This window comes from Poecilia reticulata, linkage group LG21 (assembly GCF_000633615.1).
Source record: "Poecilia reticulata strain Guanapo linkage group LG21, Guppy_female_1.0+MT, whole genome shotgun sequence".
Classification (NCBI taxonomy): Eukaryota; Metazoa; Chordata; class Actinopteri; order Cyprinodontiformes; family Poeciliidae; genus Poecilia; species Poecilia reticulata.
This window is the reverse complement of record NC_024351.1, coordinates 7,486,092-7,509,704: the sequence shown is the minus strand read 5'-3', so window position 1 is coordinate 7,509,704 and position 23,613 is coordinate 7,486,092. Positions and strand designations below refer to the sequence as shown.

General features: G+C 38.8%; 3 protein-coding genes across 4 annotated transcripts in view; 1 reads left to right on the top strand and 2 right to left on the bottom strand.

The window, feature by feature from the left end:
- Positions 1-5,744, bottom strand: part of lin9 (lin-9 DREAM MuvB core complex component) — a 9,529-nt gene extending 3,785 nt beyond the window's left edge. Inside the window, exons 1-7 of the mRNA XM_017302046.1 lie at positions 5,693-5,744; positions 3,056-3,088; positions 2,816-2,907; positions 2,300-2,413; positions 858-988; positions 360-485; positions 53-223 (exon numbers count right to left, since the gene is read on the bottom strand). Coding sequence (XP_017157535.1) covers positions 53-223; positions 360-485; positions 858-988; positions 2,300-2,413; positions 2,816-2,907; positions 3,056-3,088; positions 5,693-5,723 — 698 coding nt within the window. The 5' untranslated portion in view covers positions 5,724-5,744. The remainder of the gene's footprint in view (positions 1-52; positions 224-359; positions 486-857; positions 989-2,299; positions 2,414-2,815; positions 2,908-3,055; positions 3,089-5,692) is intronic.
- A 1,907-nt stretch (positions 5,745-7,651) lies between these two features.
- On the bottom strand, positions 7,652-21,984 carry parp1 (poly (ADP-ribose) polymerase 1). Its single transcript, XM_008397803.1, has 23 exons — positions 21,739-21,984; positions 19,801-19,966; positions 19,423-19,538; positions 19,113-19,327; positions 14,920-15,010; positions 14,702-14,818; positions 13,698-13,874; positions 13,433-13,595; positions 12,630-12,770; positions 12,281-12,520; positions 12,133-12,198; positions 11,917-12,049; positions 11,602-11,797; positions 11,391-11,519; positions 11,144-11,227; positions 10,352-10,474; positions 10,115-10,243; positions 9,940-10,038; positions 9,678-9,830; positions 9,467-9,594; positions 9,314-9,375; positions 8,683-8,797; positions 7,652-8,273 (listed from the first exon to the last, which is right to left on the bottom strand). Exons 1-23 carry the CDS (start codon positions 21,859-21,861, stop codon positions 8,192-8,194), a joined length of 3,048 nt encoding a protein of 1,015 aa, XP_008396025.1. The 5' UTR covers positions 21,862-21,984; the 3' UTR covers positions 7,652-8,191.
- On the top strand, positions 15,024-19,096 carry adorb1a (adenosine receptor B1a). 2 transcript variants are annotated; one of them, XM_008397801.2, is made up of 2 exons: positions 15,024-15,561; positions 17,114-19,096. In XM_008397801.2, exons 1-2 carry the CDS (start codon positions 15,554-15,556, stop codon positions 18,195-18,197), a joined length of 1,092 nt encoding a protein of 363 aa, XP_008396023.1. In that variant the 5' UTR covers positions 15,024-15,553; the 3' UTR covers positions 18,198-19,096. The 2 variants fall into 2 exon arrangements, with proteins under 2 accessions (XP_008396023.1, XP_008396024.1); XM_008397802.2 differs by having other exon boundaries at positions 15,024-15,841.
- Positions 21,985-23,613: the final 1,629 nt, after the last annotated feature.

The window sequence follows — 23,613 nt, the reverse complement described above, 5'->3', positions numbered from 1 at the left end:
TTGCAATCAAAATTGAAAGGTGACTGAAGTTAAAGCACATAACGTTTTCATTGCAGTGATCTTACCTGTGACTTTAGTTCCTATGATGAGCGGTAACGGGATTTCATCGGGAAGGTCCTTGCAAGTCGACACGTCTGACAACTTCCTCTGCTGCAGAAGACGCATCTTCTGACGCTTTTGTCTCAGGGCCGTTCGCTCTTCAGCAAAGAAGGCAGACGAACACCTAGGTGGATCATTAGAGTCCAGCAATGAGATGCCAATTCTTTTCCACTGCAGAGTTCAGAGTTGCTCATCGAAAAAAAAAAAAAACCTAATGAAAATGAGCTAATTCATCTTTTATTGTAAAACTCAAAGCGCACCGTCTTGGTTTCCCCATCAGCCTCCTGATTGTTCCCCACTCGACTCGAGTCAGTTTTCTTGTTTTTAGGTTGGGAAAAGATTCCTTGAGGCACAGGCAAAATTCATTGTCACCTTCAAAAAGAGGCCTGGAAAAATAAACGAACATAGTTTAATGAGGGAAATAAATGAAAACACAATTATTTAATTTTATTTTTAATTAAAGATATTTACAGATTATAAACAAAAGTACACAGTCATAATTAGAATACAAGTTCCGATGAGGCTTGCTTGTCAGATTAAAAGTAGCACTGAAAGGTTCAAGTGGGTATTAAATATACTTTTCATCCACATTTTTGTATTAAAACTATTATTAGTATGACATAATGTTCTTAATCTCGAAACATGAATGTCAGTTTGGCATGAACTGTGTCTAAAATGACAAGCAGAACTCATTTTCCCTGATTTATGTGTCCTAAATCTAGAAGTAATAATTACTATGGGTAAAAGAGAGAAATTACCTGTCAATATTGGAATAAAACCATTCATAGATGCACCATTTGTGAGCTTTGGGTAGCTTAAGAAGGTTTCTCAACCTCAACCCAATTTTTTGTGACGCCTTCTTATCTGGTGTTACGATGTTAGAAAACTTCTGCAAGACAAGTAAAATAGGCATTTAAGTAAATATACAAACACAATAAGTGAACATTCAGTTTAATGGACTCATTACAAGGCTTTTTTTTTTTACAAGACAACTAAAAATGCCAAATCTCTCAGATTCTATCTACCGTATTTTCCGCACTATAAGGCGCATCGGATTATAAGGCCCACCTTCAATGAATGGCGTATTTTAAAACTTTTTTCATATATAAGGTGCATAGAATGGACGCTACATTAAGGGTTGCCACCCCTCCCGCGATTTGTTCCATACTCTACAAATGTGGATGTGTAATAATAAAGAAATGGTCCCGGAGTACTTTATATAGTAGGCTGCCCCAGTCATTGTTTCACTCACGGTGTTGGTGTTGTGATATTGTGCCCAACTGTTTTCTGGGTAACACAGACCAACCAACACGCTGCCGCCGCAGTCTCTGTCTCTCTTCCCCCACCCCTCCGCCACCCCTGGCTTTAAATGTATAGGGGCTGGTCCCTTGGTAACTCTAGTCAAAGCACCCCGGATGAATATCTAAAGCCACTTTGTTGACATAAAGAATGTCAACAAAACAGTCCGACTCCGGTCGGTGAGGAGAGCCTTCCACGACTGGGCCGGGGCGTGGCCGGACGATGGTCAGCCTTCTCCGTTCACGCACAGCATGTTCGTGGAGAACGTGGTGCTAAAAGCAGACGACCTGATTCTAGACGGTCAGTAGGTAGATAGGTCAGTCAAACTTTATTAACAAACCAGCGTTCTGACAACTATCCCAGCATGCACTGCGCGCTGCTAGACCTGTAGTGGCTCAATATTGATCCATATATAAGGCGCACCGGATTATAAGGCGCACTGTCGGCTTTTGAGGAAATTGAAGGTATTTAGGTGCGCCTTATAGTGCGGAAAATACGGTAATTACTTTTTATTATCTAATATTTTTAAGGGCAAGCTTTATACAAATGTTTTGGCAGAAGACTAGAAACGGATGTGGAAAAATAAGGTATTAAGTCAGAATTTTTATAAAAGAACAAACAAAGCTGAGCTGAGGCAATTCCTATGTAACAATATATGAATCTCGGCCTTGTGAATAATTTTCTTTTAGTCTGCTGAATATTTCATGAAGTGTCTTTGAATACACACACACAGCTCCGCTCTGATGTCGTCCCATATATAATATTCAAGGCTACAGAAACAACGCTACAATTGTCAGTCGCCAAATATCCACACTTGAGGCACCATTCCAGAAATTCAACCAGAACGGGAAAGTATATGTCACTTCTCCTTTCTAATTATGACAGGTTAGGAGCTTTTCACCTGTGGTGTAGTGGTGACCCTCTGGCTCCTACGAGGAGATCTGGAGGAGATTCGCTGCTGGGGCGGTTCGTCTTCATCCCGAAACAAGCGGCTTCTCTTAGAACTCCGCGTGGGCTGAGGAAACAAACGTAGGGTTTCTAAACAGACTTAATATGGCTCAAAGGAAACAGTTATTAGACATTCTCTTTTCATCTCTTTCTAAGAATTTATAAGCAGTACCAAGATAAAACACCTGGCATTCGATGAGATAAAAGTAAACTAAACTAAGTCTTCATTTTTTCTTAAAGCAAACCTCCATTAAAAAAACAAAACAAAAAAAAAAAAAAAACAAATATTGAGGAAATCCCTTAAATTGAATTTGATTTTCTTTTAGAACAATGTGAGAAATTTGTCCTTCTGTTACTACATACCAAAACAAACTATTAAAATGTCTTTTAATATATGATAACTGACTGGTACAATAACAACCCACATGATCCGGATCATTCCAGTCTTAACCCTTATCGTGTTTCTTACCGTGTCCATTGTGATGGAAGAATGTCGTCCTCTGGTGTTGTGTGCTCTTGTGAAGCTGTTCTTTTCATTTAATGTGTTGGACAAACTGCCCTCTGTAAAACAGTCAGTGGATCTGTTTAAAATAACATCACTACTAAACACAGATGACAGGTTTTGAAAAGAAAAATCAACATGTTGTCTGACACATGAGAAAAACTGAAGCTGACAGCACCTAGACGGTAAAAGAAAGTGACCACCGACCTTTTAGACTGACGAGCGCCTCAGCTGAGGAACCTGAGGAAAAGGGAAATATTTTTTACTATGTCAAATAAAAACAAAATAGTGTAGAAAGAAATGAAATTACATTATAATTTGTTTTATAATTTATACCCATGCATTTTGTGTACTTTGACAATTTAAGAGGTTTATATCCCACAGTCTGTTTTTGTTTTGTGCCCCCACAAAAAGACTAAATTAAATACTTTTAACTATGACTGGCTGAAATGTGTACACTAGAGATGAAGTGGAACATTTTCAGGTGATTGGAATCGGATGTTTCACACTTCATCCATATGTTAAAACAACAAGACAAAGCAGACTTAGTCATTTTCACTATTAATCAAGTATAAAAGGTAAGTCAGAAGAAGCTCAAAAGATGCAAGACACAAAGGAAACAGTATTTTCAACAGAAACGCATCAGGTGTTCATTCAAGCTACTAAAACGGAAGTTCGGCCACAGAAGATAACAGGTAGAGGAAGTCAAATTACAGCAGTTGTAACCTGTATCAGAGTTCAGTATATTTGTCATGTGACATGGTGGCTTAGAAAATGTAGTCTTAGGGAATTCTTATTGTTCAGTTGCAGGTACAATATAACAGAGGCAATATTTAATTGGGGAACAGAAAATGCTAACAATGATGAAGGTGGGGGGTGAGGGGGGTTACAATTCAAGAAGGCAGGAAATACATGTGCCCTATCTGCCAGTATGTGACCTACCATTATTTGAGCATTTGTTTTTAAAAAGCTGGATTTGAGCTTTACATAACTTGTCATGTAAAGTCGATTTCCAAGATTTCATGCTTGTAGAGAAACATATCTGTGCTCTTAAACACTACAGCAAATATATTTTTTTCTTCAATATATTGACAGTTGTATTTTTTTATTAAAATCTTAAACTCCCCAAAATGTCCTACATAAAATTGTGTGCTTAGTTTATAGGAATGTTAGAAGATGGACGCAATTAGTTAATAATAATGCTTATTTTTTAATTATTTCTCCCAGTCTGTATTTGAACAGGTGCAATCTCAGAAACTGCACTGGGTAAGCAGAATTATTCATTCACAGACATTCATCAGTGTTTGAATATGTGTATTAATGGGTGAGGAACTGAACTTTGGAGTTCTCAGAGTTCATACAGAAAACGCAGCTCATATTGTTCAAAAACATAAAAAAATACAGCAATTTTGAACCTTCTGTCCAATATTGGCCAGCTCTATAGCAAATTCTGACCATGTTCATTACTAATATATATATATATATATATATATTACCAATTAGCATTAAAAACTAAATAACAGTACTGTTTCAGAACTTGGATTGAACTAGAATGAATACAAATGACTTTGAATCTGTCTACAAGTGGACTAAATTGACAATATGTGATGCTTAAAGCACATGTGTAGCTGCTAAAATGAGTGAAGTGACTTAACCTAAAACATAAATGGAGTCCATTTTCCTTTCCTGTATTAAGATGAACACATCTGTTGTTTACTTTGAAATGATCTTATCTTGTGACATAGTGCGCACTGCATTTTCAGATTTCCAGAAAAAGTGCAAGTGAAACATTGCCTCTTAAAGTAACTGTCAGGATATCAGTGATACTGAGAGACTGCTCAGTAACTTTAGACTGCTTTTCAGAAGTCAGTAAGTGTTTCATTTTCATTTGAGCATTTTCAAGAAAATAGACAACACACTACTTATAGCTCTTAAAGGCTAATCGCAATTAACTAAATTGACTTGTAAACACAAAGGTATAACAACAGGAACTGACTCAAGCATTGTATCGTTTAACAACAAATGCTATCTGTTGTTAAAAAAAAAAAGACAAAATGTAGTTTTTTAGCTATCAATTTTTAAACGGAATTTAAATCTCTGAGAATATCCTAGTTACCCCCTCCCCTCCCATTACACCAAACTCCCATGAACCACTGATCCAAGGCGGACCTTTTAACCCTGACAGCATCCACACAGCTCCAGTAGAAATAGCTGACGAAGTCATTAAGGCCTTCACCCTAAGTTTGAGCTGTCAAGTGTGGACTGTAACGCGAAAACATGCATTAAACCAGCTAACGTTAATGCGTTATAAAGTTATTATAATAATTAATTACATTGCCAACGATAGTTTCAGTTGTTGAATAAAAAAACTTAAGAAGCCGATACGTAGCGTTTAACCAGGTGAAATCACCGTAGCTAACGAGCCGTTGGGATAAAACTAAGCCACTGGCAGAAACACAACTAAAGAAACTATGCCCAAGTACACAAATTAATACCTTATAGCTAACGTCGCTTTTGTAGTCCTTTTGTTATTGCTAATAGGGTCTTGAAGTTAGCATCGGTTAGCTCATAGCTAAGCTAATGGCATTTGTTTACTCGGTTGGGGTGAAGTAACTTGTTCAACTCTAACGTTAGCTCTGGCTAGCCTGACGTGCTAACAAACGGTAGCTGACTAGAACAAACCGGTGCATCTAGGTTTAAAACGGACTTCATGAAGACAGACCACGGCATCATTATTTCTATTGCATGAATGTGATTTTGGCTTTTTATCCGCTCTTTATCTCATCACCAGAGCACCGCAGTTTGTTTCCGTTGTAAAACTGTTAAATTTGTGTTGTTACTCACTCTCGTCTAACAGCTGGTCCATCTCCGCCATCTTGAATTAGCCGCGCCGCTTTTTCAAAGACGTTGTCAAAATGCATTCTGGGTGGGAAATCTGTGTGGAGGGCGATTTGAGGAATAAACATTGTATAACTCAGCAAACTGGTGGCTGGAAAGTTGTTTTGTTTCATTGAATTATATTAGACATAAACTTTTCATTACACATATCCACAAAGGGGATTGTAATTCTCACCGGACACATTTGAAAAACTGTTGGGAATGATATCAAAACCAGATTCAGCCTCGGGCACTCAGCAACCAGTCTTTGTTAGAGGCTTAGCACATCCTGAGAACTACGAGGGTATAATGCCTTAATAAGCACACTATAATGATCCTATGTTGAATTTCCTAACTAATAATTTGTGAAATAACACATTCTCAGACAAGCCATTTTTATTGAATGAGATGGTACAGGTAATTAAGTGGATCTCTTAATGTCAGATGGCATCCGCTCAAATCATATCTAATGAGGAATGGTCAACTTTTTCACATTTTGCATTGTTACAACCACAAGCTTCAATGTTATTGGGAAAACCAAGTGAAGTAACTGTCATGTGAAAAACATGTTTTTCACATTTTCTTCACAAAACAACAAAACAAAACTGGAGTGTTTGTGTTTACTCTTTTGTATCTGATTCAGTAGCAAATTGCCTTCATAACTCAAATATACATAGACCCCATGTGAAAAATTAAATCTCACAAAATATCAGTGAAAGATATTTTGCAGAAAAATTATAGGCATCAGTAACCTTTACTCCAAAGAGATACTTGGAGTCTTGTTTCTTTAGAATTAATCAAATTTTGCTTTGCAAAACAACAAAAGACATTTCATCTTGTTTTGTAAGTACCTGGCATTTTGTTTCAGTGGTTAACAAACCAGTCTTACTCCTGCTCTTGGCATGCAGCTCATAAAACACCAAATCTAAAAAAAATATTTGAACATGTCAAACTTAAAAAACTAAGAACAAAGTAAACAAAAGAAAAAAATCAAATAATGTAATGTATATACAGACATTCTTTGCTTATATTACATTAAGCTGCAGAAATATTTTAAAACTTGATTTTTATTATGTTTATATTTAACACCAGTTCAACACCAAAGATAATCAGAGCAACTGCAGAAAGCCTGAAGCCTGCCACAGGTTGCAGATCCCACAAACTGCATCCAATGTGAAACATGAGTATAAAAACATTCTATGGAGATGAATTCTTTGAGCAGGGAATGTTGGTCAGAACTCAAAGATGGTTCAAGCTATATAGAGAAATCCAGGAAATAAAACGGTGCAAAAAAACATGACACAGAGATGTCTGGTAGTTAAACCTCTCAGCTCCATCACCTGAGCTGAGGTTTTGAACAAAGTATCTTCTATAGGTGGAATTATATATATATTTTATTATAATCCTGTTCAGTTGCCCTCCATCCAATCCGATTTGAGATTCACCTAATTTATGAGGAATGGGCAGAAATTTCATTCTTCAGGTTTGTTTAATAATCATATTGCAAAAGTCTTGCAGCTGTAACAGCAAAAAGGTGGTTCTACAAAAAAAAATCACTTAAAAGGGGGAGAATATAGATGTAGACTTCGCTTTTCCATGTATTCTACCACTGCAGAGGAATATGCTACCTTGTAATAATCTCTCTCATAAAATTACAATCTAATTTGTGGTTTCAATATAGCAACACAAGAAAAGGCTAAGGGAACATGAACAGGTTGGCAAGGAACTTTAATAAGGTACGCAGGAAAAACAAACCAGTTTGTGTGAGGTGAATTATGCAAAACAGGAATTAAACCTAAATATCTGGATATAATTATCACGTGGTTTAAAGTCGACCAAGTCCTGGACAGTCACATGATCTACCAGAACTTGTCAAAGAATAGAATTTGTTTTTGCGATCAGGAAAAGAAACCAAAGTGACAAATATTTTAGGATGCAACTCGTTTTATTGCCATGGAGGAAAGCAAGAAAAATGAAACCTTTAAAGGAAAAAAACAGCATGATAGGAAGAACAAACCAAATTATGTACATGTTAAACGTTAAAATCGTCAGTCTACAAAATGCAACAGACTCTAATTCAGAAAAAAACAAAACTAACCACAGGTATGCATGTGTGTAGCGTGCATGGACACAGCTCAAAACGCCTTTTAAACATGAAGTAGGTATTACTTATTAAGTAGAGTTTAATGTTCAGGATCAAACACGATCAACTCCTGATGAACATGGTTTATCACTAGTCCTTTTCCTGCACCGCCGTGTGCACCACACACGAACTAACTGTTGATGCCCAGCGCTACAGGCTACAGAAACTGATGAAAATAAAATAAAATGACTTCACATGGATTAGGGCATAGTATAGCTTCACTCCTCTATATGCCATCTGCTGCAGAAAATGAAGCCAAGGCATATAGCTGCAACAGTGGTCTTTTTTTTTTTCTTCCTTGAAGGGTCCAGACAAGATCCTTTTCACCACAGAGATGTCTGGTAGTTAAACCTGATCTTCAGGAGATACTTCAAGTTTATCTGAGCCACATCATATACAATGTACCTGGAGGAGCAGTGGTTAAGGAAAACCAGATGGACAATACAGTCCAGAGCATTTTTTCATATCTAATATATTTGTCATTTTAAAAATAGAATATTGCATAAATTACAATAATATAATTATTTTTGGCTTTTTCTATTAGTCCTGACCACAACGCCACTCACCCCTCTGCTCATTCCCACACTCAGCCGTTTTTTGACTCCACCCAGTTTGCAGGAATTTTTCAAACTTTGCCATGTTTTTTTCCAGATGGGGGTTAGTTGGACTTTAATGATGACATTGCTCTTTTTGTGTTCAGAGGTGAAGAAAAAACCGCAGACAGCAGAAAGAAAACTGGCAAAACAAGAAAATTAAAGGGTAATTTCTCAAAACAATCTTTACATTCACAGGTACCGAGACAACCAAAGGATACTCGTTGTACAGTAGACTTGTGTCATCAATGTTAGTATTGACTCCTTTTCCCAGAGGCACTTGCACCCCGTTCAAAGTGGCAGATGCATTTGGATCAGGAGCGGTTCTACCCAAACCTGGAATTGTCGAAAGAAAAAGTAAAAAGACGAAAAACACAAATGAAACAAAAAATGTCATCTCCAGTACAACCTAAATTTAGAACCTTTATAATATTAACAGTGCCCTCCGCAAGAATTGACACTCTTTGTAGCGATGTGCAAAAGGTCTAAACATAAACTAATCTTCAAACAGAGCAGCACAACCTCACTAAAATTTTCTGAAAAGTCACATTTTTAATTTAAAAACATTGATTCAATGGAAGAGAAAATATCAATAAATAATTGGTTTTAAGAAAACCACCAGTGACACAAATTGTGGGATGCCTAACAACTATAAAAAGAGAAGAAGACTTCATGTCTGCTTTTATAAGCATGCTAAAATCTAATTTCATTAACAAAAAAATAAAAATAATATGACACAGTGACCCATTTCCATTATTCACTCTTCCAAATGTAATTTTATTAGGGCTGCACAAAAAATGTGCATCACATGATCAACCTAGTATTTGATGAAGCAATAGTGAAGGCTCTTACCTTTAACACTGTGCTTTCCCTTTGGTAATTTTGAAATGTGAGAGGCTTTCTTCAGTTCATGCCTGTGTTTGCGAACACAAAGAATCGTGTTCATTTATACACAATCACATCAGCTGTTTCTAAACTAAATATATACATCAAATCGCCACTCACATGTTGCCTAGAGCGACCTCTGCCAGCAGAATGAGTCCCACAGGGTCCGACTGAGAGGTGTGGCAGTAGTTTGCACTCTTGGACACCATGTCGGCAAAGTACACACCTTTGCCGAACATGTAGCCAGTCTGAAAAGTTAAAGTGGAAAGAATTAGTATTTAAAAGCAACAAATGCGACAAAGAACACCTTCTTTGCATACAAGACACTCACCACAGGGGCCTCTGGAGGTGCAATGCGAAGACCCTGAGACAGAATACCAGCGTAGTTTGTGGCGCGAGAGCCGTGCCACAGTAGCTGTTGATTGTGTAGCTCCTCAAACGGACGGTAGCGTTGTTGCTCTCCTTCTCGTGCGACTTTGAAGATCTTAAGAGGAGATAATGTGAGCTTAAATTTGTTATGCGAAAAGAGGTCTACTTGAAGAAAACAAGCTATTTATGCAGATTTTATAAACAAACGTGTAATAGTGACGTACGTCTTGCACTTCCAGGGTGTAGGTGTTGTGTGTAGCCGCGTGGGTGTTTTTAACGTATTGCATGATGATCTCAGCCTCCTGCGTGGTCTTGTCAACGACCTGCGGATTTATCAAGACACGTTACGCACCGTCCTCGGACAACAGGAAATAAATAAGAAAATGTTTCACCTCTTACCTCGATCTTAGTTTTGAGCTTCTCGTAGTTGATGTCAATAGGATCGTGCTCGTTGTCCTGAGCTCCTCCTCTCAGCAAGCTGTAGGCGACCTCGATGTCCAGCAGGTTGTCCAGCATCTCAACTTTAGCCTGCAGAGTAACATTTGTGAAATGGGCATTTGGTCCAGAATTCAGAACTGCTCTCATCAAAGAGACGTGAAGAGAAGAAGACTATTGCGAGTGGGACAAAAATGTCACCTGAATGTAATCCAGGTTGTTGAGGAGAGGAGGTTTCTTCATGCCGAAGTCATGAGGAATGAGGGTGTAGAAGCGATTGGAGAGATCCAGTATCTGTGCCTCAGGTACGCTGTCCGACACAGCCTATAACAACAACAATAATAGTAAGAGATACAAACTCTGACAATAAATGAAGCAACAGATCAACATTGCCTAATAAGAATGTTTACAAGTGGGGGCCCTATGATATCTGCATGGTGAAAAATTCACAGATACAACAAAACCCAAGTAAAAAAAATAAAAAATTAGAAAGAAAACCTTTTCAACTTTTGCAATAACGTTTCGAATGAACCAACAGCCACAGACTATATTGGTCACTGCGGCTTTCTTTCATTGGCTGCACACGATGAACTGAAGCTGCATGCTGTGACCCGAATTATCAGCGAGACGTATCAAAACAGGGAGGAAGCAAACTGCTCAATCATCAAAAAAAGCTATGTAAAATAAAGACGCTGTTTTACTAAAGACGTTTTGTAGCCATCTGTGTTGAAGAAATAGCAAATTTAGTTGAAATATTTTTGAATATTAAGTTTACATGAAGAAAATTTGGGGTTCTTCACATTCATGTAGCATATGAAACATGCTACAACTCTCTTTTTTCCACACAAAAATATTAATGAACTGTTGCAAAACCTGATGAAAATCTGCTGAAAAATGTGATTATAATTTCAATTTAAAAGAAAAAGTCTTGATATTCTTGCCATATTACCCAGCTGTAGCAAGAATATCAGATATTTACTGTTTATAACCAACCTGTTGTACTTCAGTCAGAAGAGCGTAGGCACTCTGGATTTGTCTCTTACTCAGTTTGCCAAGCGGCATCTTCTGCAGATCAATCTGTAAACAGGACAAGAACAAAAAGACCTCACTAATTGTAAAACTAAATCAGCATCTTAAATTTGCAATACAGACAAAAAAAACTATTTATAAAAGGCTCAGCAATTAATATTTAGTACTTAGTCAAAACTGCTGAGATAAACGGGGGGGGGGGGAGGATTACCTCAAACTCAACCATGGCCTTCTTCATGCTCTCTACGTCAAAGATCATCTTAATCAGATCCTGAACTGGTTTGTCCAGCTTAGACTTGGTGCCAGCAGAGGCCGTCAGCCGTTTCACCGCTTCCTCGTCCTGAAAAGAGAGCATTGCAAAACAAAAACCTCAAACTGCATTGGAAGGTTTGTGTTTAAGATTCGTGGGTCTGTGTTGGTACCTGTCCATAGTCAATCTCCAGAGGGTAGAACTTGTTGGGATATTTAGTGAAGTTGGAGGTACCCCAGTCATTTCCAGTCTTTTCCTTATAAACACCAAGGAAATTATCCAGCGCAGAGTTCTTGTCATGGAATTTGTCCAGCTTGTTGCCTCCAATGGTGGTGCCCACTCTGCCCCAAGACCTGAAAACCCAGTATCTACAAAACACATAGCAGAAGGACACATGGGCCAAAGCGGTCGCGAAGCGAAATAACAGCCTGAGAAGCAGCATAAGCACCTACTGTGTGAATATCACACTACAACAATGGGATGTTACCTTTTTTGTACGTCATCCTCCAGCAGCTGCAGCTTATAATAAGAGTTTGTTCCTCTGACGATGTCCACAAGACCCAAAGTAGCACTGTACATCTTCCCATTCTGCTCCAGGACATGGGCACTGTTTTCAAGACCTGCAAAAACACCCATTAAAGTTAGGGGGAAAATACGACAAAAGACAAAGATTATAATTACAGTCCGGGAGTTTTATATCTACCCGAGTCTGGATCCACAGCAGCTCCGCCTTTGACTGTCAGCTTCATCTTCTTGGCCTTACTACCACCTGTATGTTGACAGCTTCACTTATTAATGACCCTCCTTTAGCACTTACACCGCCAATAACTACTGCAACTAGCACCGTTTACCTTCTTCCTCCTTTACCCTGCCGGTGCTCTTGGAAGACAGAGCTCCAGATTTGGAGGTTGCAGCTGGAGCCTGAGGTTCAGCCTTAACTTCTGCGCCCCAGGGTGAGATGGCGTGAAGAGACACCAGCTCCTGCAGAGCTTTACCCGATGACTTGATGTCCGAGAGGAAATCCTCCGAGACGACTCGCACGCCTGCGTCTCTCACTTCCTCCATCTTCTTACCCATCTTCTCCACCTCCTCTGAAAAGATGGTTACAAAAAAAAAAACAAACAAACAAAAAAAAACAAACAATATCCCATTAAAAATTACATTTCTGATCGTCACAGGCCAAAGTAGATTGTTACTCACTCTTGGAGCTGAGACAGAGAGAGGCCTTATTGGCAGTGCCGGTAATTTTTCCACCCAGTTCCTCCACGGCTGCCTTCAGATCATCTTTGTTTTTAGATAACTTGCCGACAGCCAGCAGCTTCATACCAGTTAGAGGTTTGTCTATTTAATAAAAATTGGAGAACAATTTCCATAACTCACTCTTTGAATCCAAAAAAAGAATCCATTTGGATACATTTATTTGAATGAAAAGAAAACTAAATAAATCCTAGCTTCATCACAATGCTTTGCAAAAGGAACTGAAGTGGACATTGAAGGACACGTGGCGTTTAAAATCTCAAATGCTTGGGATGAATTTGAGTGAGTCAAGTCTGTTGATGTGCCAGAGCTGCAGTCAGGTCCAGGATTTGAGCAGACCATTATAACACATGCAACCTTAATCTAAATTAGGATTGCAAACAATTAATTGTCTTAATGGTTTATTTGAATAAAATCAGTTCCAATCGATTAATGTCTGCTTAGACCTTTGTTTGTTTTAATTTGGCCGCCACCCAGAAGAGGGCACTGTTGGTCATCCTTAATTGCAGCCAGTCGGTGTGCAAACTAAGCAACTTTGCGTCTGTTTCTTTCTCAAAATTGAACACCATGCATCATTTCATCCCACTTCACAGATCGTTTGTGTTCGCCTACATTATAAACACAAAACATGAGAAGGTTCAAAGAGTTGTGAAAACATTTTCATGCCACAATAAATGAGAGGACATTAGATATTTAAAAACAGATGCCCACAGTGTCCTAAAAACAAAAGTTCAGTTTTCCCTGACCTGAAGGTGCTGCTTCCAGCAGTCGCTCACTGGGAGCACTGGAAGCGCTCGCCAGGGTTTCGGCTTTTGCTGGTTTCAGAGTTTGAGCGGGAGCCTCCTTGGGGTAAACCCTGTCCTGCCTCTTGAATTTAAATTTCTTTAGAAAAGAAACTTCGTGGAATTCCTGGAATGACACGTTGAAACGGTCAAACGAAATAGAAATAAAAATACAAAGCAAGTGTGTGTTTTTTCACTTTCGGAATGCTAATAACAAACAGCGACCCACCTTAGGGACGACAAAGTCTTTGCGTGAAGGAATTTTGGTTTTGAACACACACTTTGTCCAGGCTGAAATGTCTCCAGAACAGTAATACAAGTCTCCTTTAAACACCAGCTGGCCCTTGCACTCGTTACAGGAGTCCAGAGCACCGAAGGCCATGCCGTCAGCCAGGCTGTCCAGCACCTGGGTGGAGACGACATTCTCTTCAGACTCTAGGAAACCCCAAGCCACTGACATTCACATAAAAAAAATCTCTATTTCTAACCATTTCAACTGTTTTGAAAAAACATGCATTAAATCTAGGGCTTCATTTTACAAACTACAGAAATTTAAACATGTGCAAGAAATCCTAAAATAAATTTTAATTTTTCAAAACCTTTTACCTCTTTAAAATTCTGTAATTTTAATTTCCTACCAACTCAAAGTCCTAGATTTTTCATGAATTTTTAAAAAACATTCTACAAATTTGAGAACAAACTACCAACCTTTGTTTTTATTACCTTATTAAAAGCTGCTTCAAAGTTGTTTTTTAAAAATCTGTACCAACTAAGATCAGCACCAACTAAAGCCTATTATACGTTGACTTGTGAAGTCCGCACTGAATTATTTTACACTAAATACACTCTTTAAAGCTGAGATTGTGCATCTGAGATTGACTCATATTTTGAGCAAAAGTAATAAAAAAATGTAATTGAATTAAAAAAGATAATGTCAATGCAAACATCGAGATTCTGGTCTAAGAATGTTTAAAGGCCAAAAATAATCATGAAACTGCCTTTGTCTAATTTTGAATGAATGTGTATTTATGCCAGTAATTATTGAAAAACAAACCTAAAGCATGTTATGTCAAATGAAAGATACTGTGGACCTAAATAAAAATTAGATTGAATTATGGTGCCGCTACGAAAGATTAATATATTTTACGAATCTTATGCACATTTACCATGGATACACAAAATGTGTGGTTTTACCAACAGTACAGGATGTTTTTTTTTTTATTATTCTCTTACGTTGGACTCTCCGGACGGAACATCCTGGCCGTTTGCAATCAGCAGCTCCTTCATGTCGTTGACTGAACAATGTTTCTTCAGCTTGTCTTTAATACCCCAAATCAGCTGGCTTTGATTCTGTTTACATATGCAGACATGATGTGGATTACCCAAACCAGTCTATCAAGGCCAAAGATCTCTAAACATTACTGTATGTATAAAGAAGCAAACAAAAGTACCTTCAATTGCTCCTCGAGCTTCTTCTTCTCCTCCTCTTCCTCTTTCTTTTGCTTCTTTGATGCTCCGTCCACCTCGTCGGATTTACGCTTCCTGTGGGAACAAATCCAAGTTTAGTCGCAAACTTTGGCGGATGTTCAGAGCTCAGAAAGGACGAAGGAAAAAGGTTAGAAAACATCATCATCAACTTCCTAAATGAGGCGCAGTGGGACAGAGCACAACAACAAAGGTGAGAACCAAACAAGCCTGAATCTGACACCTTTATTCATTAAAACTAATTCATTAGGGCCCCATCGGTTAACGGACATGCATCCAAACGCAAGCTGGTGCACGTCTGCGCCTTCCCCGGCGTCACTGATGATGTCCGGACAGGAAAAATCACCGTCCCAGAGAGACCATTAGCGCAGCGTTAATGACCGCCCGTCAGGAGCGTCCTCACTCTGATTTATTTCCACTTTAGGAAAAACAAGACAAAAAAAAAACAAACAAAAAAAAAACTCCCTGATCGGACAGCAGGTGACAGGAGGAGTAAAGAAAGAAGCTATTTAAATCTGAATCTTGCAGATCTGTTCATAAAGAAGATGGCTGTTGTCTGGGCGACACAAATGGTGCTCCAACGATCCTGAACGACACATTATGAACCAGTGAGTAACCATACAGCTGTAATGTATCATATTATTAAAGATAATTACACTTTAATGCAATGACAAAAGTTTTATAAGGATACCAGCCAGAAAAAGTTGACATTCCAGCTATTTAATTAGCCATTACTGCATTTTAGGTTTGCTTTCTTTGTGTTTTCATGAGTTGTTTTAATTTGGCCCAATTTATTTGATTTGTTTTCCCCGTCAAGTCCTCCAAACCTTTCCGTTCTTCTGAGAAAGTCCTTCTGTTGGTTCCTCAAGTTGAGAAGTTAAGTTCAAGGTGAGGAGTTTTTAAATTACAACTGGCTCTAAATTTTTTTTAAGCAAATTCACTTTAACTTCGGTCTTAGTTTTAGTGCATGTTTTGTTTTATATCATTTGTGTTTGTTCCCTTTTTTTTTTACTTATTTATTTAATCATTTTTAGTCTTTTTATTCCTACTTGATATTTTAAATTCCACCATCTTTATTCCATAAAGATAAGAGAAGTTAGGTTCATTTGTCTTTGATGATAAATTGTATATATACACGTTTAGAATGTTTATCTGATGTTTCCACATTAAATTCCAGTTCTGCATTTTATGTAACTTTTTTTTAAATATATATATAGTTTTCAAATAATTAATATTGTTACAGTGACTGAGGTGAGAAGGAAAAAATGTTTTTGATAGAAGTAGTTTTAAATGTATAGGAAAATTCATTGCAAGATTATTCCAATTTTTGGATTCACCCAAATTTCCCCTAATATTAGCACAGCATATGAAATTGTCTTATTTTTGTCAAACTCAAAAAGTGAAAAGAATTTTGCTTTACAATACTTTCCAAAAGTATTTCCACATTTTGTCATGTTACTACCACAAACGTTTCTGTATTTTAATCAGGAGTTTTTGACAGACCATCGCAAAGTACTAAATAACTGTCAATCAAAAGGAAAATGCAAAAAAATATTTTAACACTTTTTACATATAAAATCTGAAAAATCTGGCATATATTTGTATGCCAGATTTTGGTACTTTAACTTTGAAACCCCAAAATAGTTCTTAAACAACAAATCGACGTCAGAGGTCATAAATCATCGGTCACCGTGAACCCGGTTGATCAACTGATTAACTCTAGTTTTGGGATGGTTTTCTTCAGTTGAACAGAAAATCTGGATGATGGGAGGTGGATGGAGCTTCAGGAAATTAAGAATTGTTTCGAAAATTTTATCTCCATCCAATCTTATTAAAGTTCAACTGTTGTAAAAAAAAAATATGGACAGAAACTTCAGTGTCTTATTGTAAAAAGCTGGCGGAGGCGTTGGCGTACGCTAAATGCCTTGCAGCTGCAACTGAAGCGAAATGTGATATTACAAAGTATCGACTCAGAGAATGAATACAAACAGACGCCATATTTTGCAGGTTAGTTGTAAAAACAATCAGGTATTGTTTACTTCTACTTCATACTGATGTCCTTCTAATCTCGGTTATGACAATACTTTTATAAGACAGTTTATTTGTTTTCAAAAATAAATTCATGCGACTTTGATTGATTGGTCTAATTTGTCTTTTTAGGCGAATGATGGAGAACCCAACAGCTCTTCTGTTGCTAAGCACCATCTCGTCTCACAGAGATCCACTGAACGTCTCATTGTTTCCCGTTTCCCCGTCTCCATCCCGTCCACTTGCCGATGTTGCCGTTTCCCCCAATGTGCCGTACATGACGGCTGAGCTCATCATCGCCCTTTTGTCTACTCTGGGTAATTTGCTGGTCTGCGCCGCAGTGGGTCTCAACCGCAAGTTACGCACCGTCACCAACTACTTCCTGGTGTCGCTCGCAGTCGCAGACATCTGCGTGGGCGTGATCGCCATCCCCTGCGCCATCCTGACGGACACCGGCTTACCGCGTTACAACCTCTACCTGTGCCTCCTCATGCTCAGCGTTCTGATCATGTTCACGCAGAGCTCCATCTTCAGCCTCCTGGCGGTGGCCGTGGAGCGCTACGTCGCCATCTTCATGCCCTTCCGCTACCGTGTCCTGATGACGCCTCGCAACGCCGTCCTGGTGATCCTCGCCACGTGGTTGCTGGCCTTCCTCATCGGGCTGGTGCCTCTCATGGGCTGGCACAAGACGCCGCCCGATTCCGGCTACTGCTTCTTTGTGCTGGTGGTGGACATGACCTACATGGTCTATTTCAACTTCTTCGCCTGCGTGCTGGCGCCCCTCGTCATCATGTTCCTCATCTACGCTCAGATCTTCGTCACGGTCAAGCAGCAAGTGCGACGGATCGGGCCCGAGCAGCGGAGCCGCGCCGAGGGCCAGAGCCGAGCGGCGGCCAGCATGCGGCGGGAGATGAAGATGGCCACGTCTCTCTTCCTGGTTCTTTTTCTCTTCACCGTCTGCTGGATCCCGCTTCACATCATCAACTGCTTCCTGCTGCTCTGTCCGCGCTGCCCCGTGCCGTTCGAGCTGCTGCTCGCCGCCATCATCCTGTCGCACGCCAACTCTGCCGTCAACCCGTTCCTGTACGCGTACACCATGACGGCTTTCAGAGACACCTTCAAGGCTATTTTCTTGTGCTGCAGGATGTTGGGAGACGGAGAGGAGTCGAACCAGCAGAACAGAGGAGAAGAAAGAAACACCAGGTCGAACCAGTGATCCACAACAAACACTGAACCTGTAAATATTACTGTCCGTTCTTCCAAGCAGAAATTCCAAATATTAAAGAACTTCCTCCTGGTCCGTACTGGGAGGAGAAATCTGCGCTAAAGTTTAGATCAGACCAAAAAATAAAAAAAATAAATCAAACCTGACCCGCACCGAGTCCATAAGCATTGTGCCTGATCCAACCTGACTAATTTTAATTAGAGGTGAATTTTAATTACGCAATGAAGTAAACCTGACATAATATTTTAAGATTTCACAACTCTGTACATACAGAACATAACATTCTCCAGCTCGTTCTAGATATGCTGTCGTCATGTTAAACGCGCCACTTCGCACAAAGTTTGGGATGTGCTTTTTTCACCAGACGCGCTCCACAGCATCCTGTTCATAACTCTCCAACGTGCCGCCGGCTCCCGGTCAGCTGCATGTAGTTCAGTGTCCGTGTCAGGGATGATACTCAAAAGGGATTTGTTTTTATCTTTTCAGCGATTTTAGTTACGTCCGCCATGCACTCTGTGCGGACAGCTGAAAGCGTCCGTGCGTCTGAACCACGTATAGTCAGGAGTGTGAATTTGTAATATGTCAAAATGACGGACAGGCTTCAGATTTTTCAGTCGATTTAAAAAAAATAAAATAAAAATACCGGTCAAATACGGAATATATTCCGTTAACGCGACCCTTGCTTTTAATGTATTGCTAATATAGTATGAAAAAAAAGGATGCTGAAATGAAAAATCTGCAGAACTTGCCTATTTTTCATCTGAATACCTGACAGAAAATCAATTACTAAAATAATCTACAGTTGCAGCTCTATTCTCCATATTTATTCTCCAGGCCTGGAAAGCACTCTGATCTCCGGCTTACCCGGACTGTTTAGGAACCTGTTTGCTCCGTTTCTCCTCTCACCCTTCAGATTTGACAGCAGGCAGCCTCTTCTTCAGCTCCTCCTGGTCTTCCGCACGCAGCGCGTTGAATCCCTTCAGCTGGGCGGCGCCGTATTCAGGCCTAAACACCAGCTCCTCCCTGCGGGACACGAAGCACGCCGTGTGGTACCAGCGGTCGATCAGGCCCAGCTGAGGCTTCTCCGGATCCACCGTCTTCTTGGACACACGAATCTGGTCCTGAACGAGAATCCAGAAGACGCCAGACGTGTGAAAAAGATCTGTGAAGCAACTAAATTTAGTTATTGTCCAATGGGCACAAGATGGGTGCAAACCTTTTCTATTTTCTGCTCGCAGCCTTTGCACGTGCTGCGGTTCGACTTGGCATATTCCACCGCAAAATCGTTCAGAGTCTTTTCTCCTTTAGCTGCACTCTTCTGGCTACCCTTTCCTGCAAAAATGACAACGTATATCAAAAAATGTATTAACCTAATCCAGCAATATCTGTAGAACAATAATCGGGAAAAGCCAATTATCATAAACAAATCAGCAGATGTTTTTCCACTTTGCACTGTGATTGCTAAAAAAAAACAAAAAAACAACCACACTGTTGATTTAACAAGACCTTTAACGAGCCGTTTAAAGCAAGACAGCTTAATTAGGTTCGCTCAGAAGAACTGACGAGCCATCGTCTTCGCGAACCGAGCACCGACCTATTCCGACTGCTCCGCCGCTCTCGATGGCCTTTTTCACCTTCTCCTGGTCATCCCAGCGCAGATCGGAAAACCCAGCGATATCAGCCGTGGACTGAGGCGCCGCTCGCAGCCAGAAGCAGGAGAAGTGGTGCCAGTGGGGGACCTTCCCGTCAAACATGGGCGACTGCAGGACGAACGTCACAAAGCGTCCACAGAAGGTTTACGACGAAGCAACAGCAGACGTTAGATATGGCGGGTGGGGGGTGTGGTCACATAAATATGAGAACGTTTCAGCGAGGAGATGTAAACACAACCACTTGACGTTTTTGCTCCCCTAAAAGATTTAAATGGTCCTTATTGCGTTATTTGAAAACAAAAAAAGGTTGAATTAATAAAATGTAGTTATATTTTGAATGGATAACTGAAATAATTACAACTGGATTATTTACTGTGCATGTGCACCAAGTTAAAAATATTTTGAAAACTATAGTAAATCTAAAATATTTCTTCTAACAGCTTCCTGTTAACGGTTTAATGGCTGAACAGCATGGGAATTTATTCTTTCAATAATAACTTGATTTACCGAATGTAAAGAATATTTTTCTATCGTTATGTTTTTGTTTACATCTTGTACAAAAAGCAGGGAATTATTTGTGTTCAGATATACATATATTTGAAATTAATAAACATATTACACAAGTTTTTATTTTTACTGACAGCTCAATTTAAATACAGCAGTTTGGGAGCAACTGCTTTAAATTTGTTTCACTTTTGAAACATTTCAAATAAGATGTTGGTACAGAAAGTAATTCTTTAGACAAAATTGTAAAAAATTTTATATCTTAATTTAAGGTAATACAACTGGAAAATTTGTGTTTAAATGTATGTTTATGAATTGAAATAAATCTAAAATAATTCAACTATTTTCTCCCATGTTAGTATTTAGAAATAAAATACTTGACAAAGTATTTTATTTCTGCCATATGTATCAGTTATTTTTAAATGAGTTATGTTTTTTATTTACACTGAAAAAGGAGGCAGCTTTGATTAAACCCCAAATTTACACACACAACCTTGGAAGGTGCACTAATTCGCTTAGAAATGAAAAAGAAAAGAATATCTAAGGAGATTCGAATATTTGTAGCTTTTCGGATAAGAAGTGATCATCTTCGGTTACGCTGTCAATGATGTAAATAAATCAGTCAAATGAAAGAAAGTGAAAATTTCTAGTCAGAAAATAACTACGCTTTTCTAAAATCTGATTGATCCTAAGAAATAATAAACATATTATTTCAGAGGATGAGTAGGAAAAAAAAAAACATTTTATGAATTTATGATTAGTTCTCATTCAATAACATTGTCAGCGTCAATTAGGTGATAAAACTGGTAGAACTGCTGACTTTTGCTGAAAGTACGGACTCACTAATTAAACCTGAACTAAATAATTACCCTTTAGAGTTTTTTTTTTTTTTTTTTAAAGGGAGAATGATTGCAAAGCTGGAGCTGCTCCACGGGCCATGAATCAGGAGTCTGACTTTAAGAAGCCTCATAAGCAGGTTTTAGACTCTTAAAATAATTATTTCTCCATGGGGGAGGTGCAGCAGTGTGCACTGGCTGGAGGAGCTGTCGATTCAGTCTAAACTGCATTATTCTGTGCCTATTTACTGATATACACCTTTTGAGTCGTCCAGGGAAGTACAAGACAACAAATGTAAAGAAAAGCTGAACGGTTCTTTGTGAGCAACAACTTAGCACACAATGTCAGCCATTTAAATGCTAACTAGGGCCTCACTGTGCTGAACAGAAACCACTTTTTCATCATCATTTTCCAGCTTTCCATCTAGTTCACAATGCCTCCATGTGTTCACAATAAGCCAAATCAGTTATAAGCCATTATGCATTTAGTTAGCTGCCCCACAGGGGAGATTTCTTGGATAAATCAACAGCAGACCTCACCTGCACCATGATGGCCATCCTCAGCGAGTCTTTAGCGATGCTATCTTTGCATTTCTTGCAAGAGGCGCGGCCGCTTTTAGCGTACTCGGCCTTGTACAGCTTCTCCTCCTGGTTGTCCGCCATGGCTGTGTGTGGTGATGAAGCAAAACAAAGCGTAGAGACTGTGAGAGCAACTTTCTCCCGGCCGGCGACACAACAATCACAGGCAGAGGAGTCAGCGAAGCCCGCGTGCCTCCACAGAGAGGAAACTGCACGAAGAGCGCTCACTCTGAACAGATTTTCAAAAACCTTTTTAAGTATTATAATAAAACAAAAACTACATTATTATTATTATTATTATTATTATTATTATTATTATTATTATTATTATTATTATTATTATTATTATTATTATTGAGCAAATATAAATGTCTGAGCTTTGTCTGAGGAATGCTAACACATAGGTATGATTAGATTTTCAACATCCCCTTGCAGCTTTCACTGCACGTTTAGGGTCATTGTCCTTCACCGCAGCATTAAGCCTTTTGCTGTCCATCACAGGGTTCATTTAGCCTTTCTCTGATGCCTGTGGTAATCTTCCCACCATTCCTGAACTCATGATGAAACACACTCATGATGTGTTTCATCATGAGTTCAGGGCACAAAAGCTTTTCATTGAGAGACTCAAATTAACCAATAATTTGTAATGTGACAAGCTGCAAACAGGACTTCTTGTCCCTTCCCCCAAAATGCCAGATTTGTGTAGTCCATGGCTAATAGTTATCAGCAGATTCTCACACCTGAACTGTTTCTTCAGTTTCTCAGAGTTTCCTTGGGTCTTCTCAGCTGCTTTTCTGATTAATGCTATCCTTTCCACACTTTTTCCATTTTCAAACAATGGATTAGCAGTGCTCTGTCAGATTCAAAGTTTGGAAACTTCTCGATTACACCCTAATCCCTGACCGGTCTGGTGTATCCTTGGTCTTCCTGACGCTGCCTGTTCAATAATATTGTCTATAAAAGACCTCTTGAAGTCTTTACACAATAGCAGTTATGGGAAGGTGAGGTTACTGAGGTAAAATTACATAAAGGCACATTCTAGTTACTAATTATATGACAATTAAATACAGCTAGTTGAACTGAGTTTCATTTAGGAGCATCATAGTAATGGGGGTATGAATATAAATGTATTTAATTTTTTTTTTTTTTAAATATTGAAGATTTTTCTGTGTAGTTTCACATTTTATTACTCTACCATCTTTCTGTTTCCACATCTTTCATTTATGTGTTCACATTGCATCAGGTAATCTTTAAATGTTGTATATATTTATTATTTAGTATTAACTCTTATTGTTGTCTAACAAGTCTTATTTCACATCAACTAATTTGTCTTGTTTTATTAAAACCATTTCACGTCTCTATATTTTATATTCTGGGGAAAATCTTCTGGTCTGAACCTTAGTTACTTAGGTCTTCAGCTATTCTCTTTTGTGATTACATTCTTTATACCAGCGAGTGAACCCTCGTCGAAATAGACGATTGTCAGCGAATACCCGCGGTAGCTGCAGTCATGACTAATGGAGATGCAGAAAAGTCGAACTCAGTATTTCACTAATACTGTTAAAAAATACGATGTCTTTACACAATCTAGTCCTAGTGCCAGTGTTCTGATAAAATTTAAGAGAAAAACAAGAACTTCTATATGTTAAAGATATTGGATTTATAATCCACACTTACATTTCAGATTAACTTTAAATCCTGAAGCAAATTTTCTGGAGGATTTCTTTTAAAAAAAGTGCATTTCCACTTAATCGCAAAAGAGAACATGTAAGACTGGTACTAAGTTGGAGGAAGAAATTACATAAACATTGAATTGAGTTTTAATAACATCTCAGT

Bases quoted from the DNA above. Each gene is read 5' to 3' on its own strand.
- parp1 (XM_008397803.1), bottom strand. From the start codon at position 21,861: ATGGCGGACAACCAGGAGGAGAAGCTGTACAAGGCCGAGTACGCTAAA. The intron at 9,595-9,677 runs GTGAGTGTCTTG...TTAACTTTTCAG, and splicing joins CACCTCCAGAGGCCCCTGTG to ACTGGCTACATGTTCGGCAA. The intron at 9,376-9,466 runs GTGAGTGGCGAT...TCGCAAACACAG, and splicing joins GAGGTCGCTCTAGGCAACAT to GCATGAACTGAAGAAAGCCT.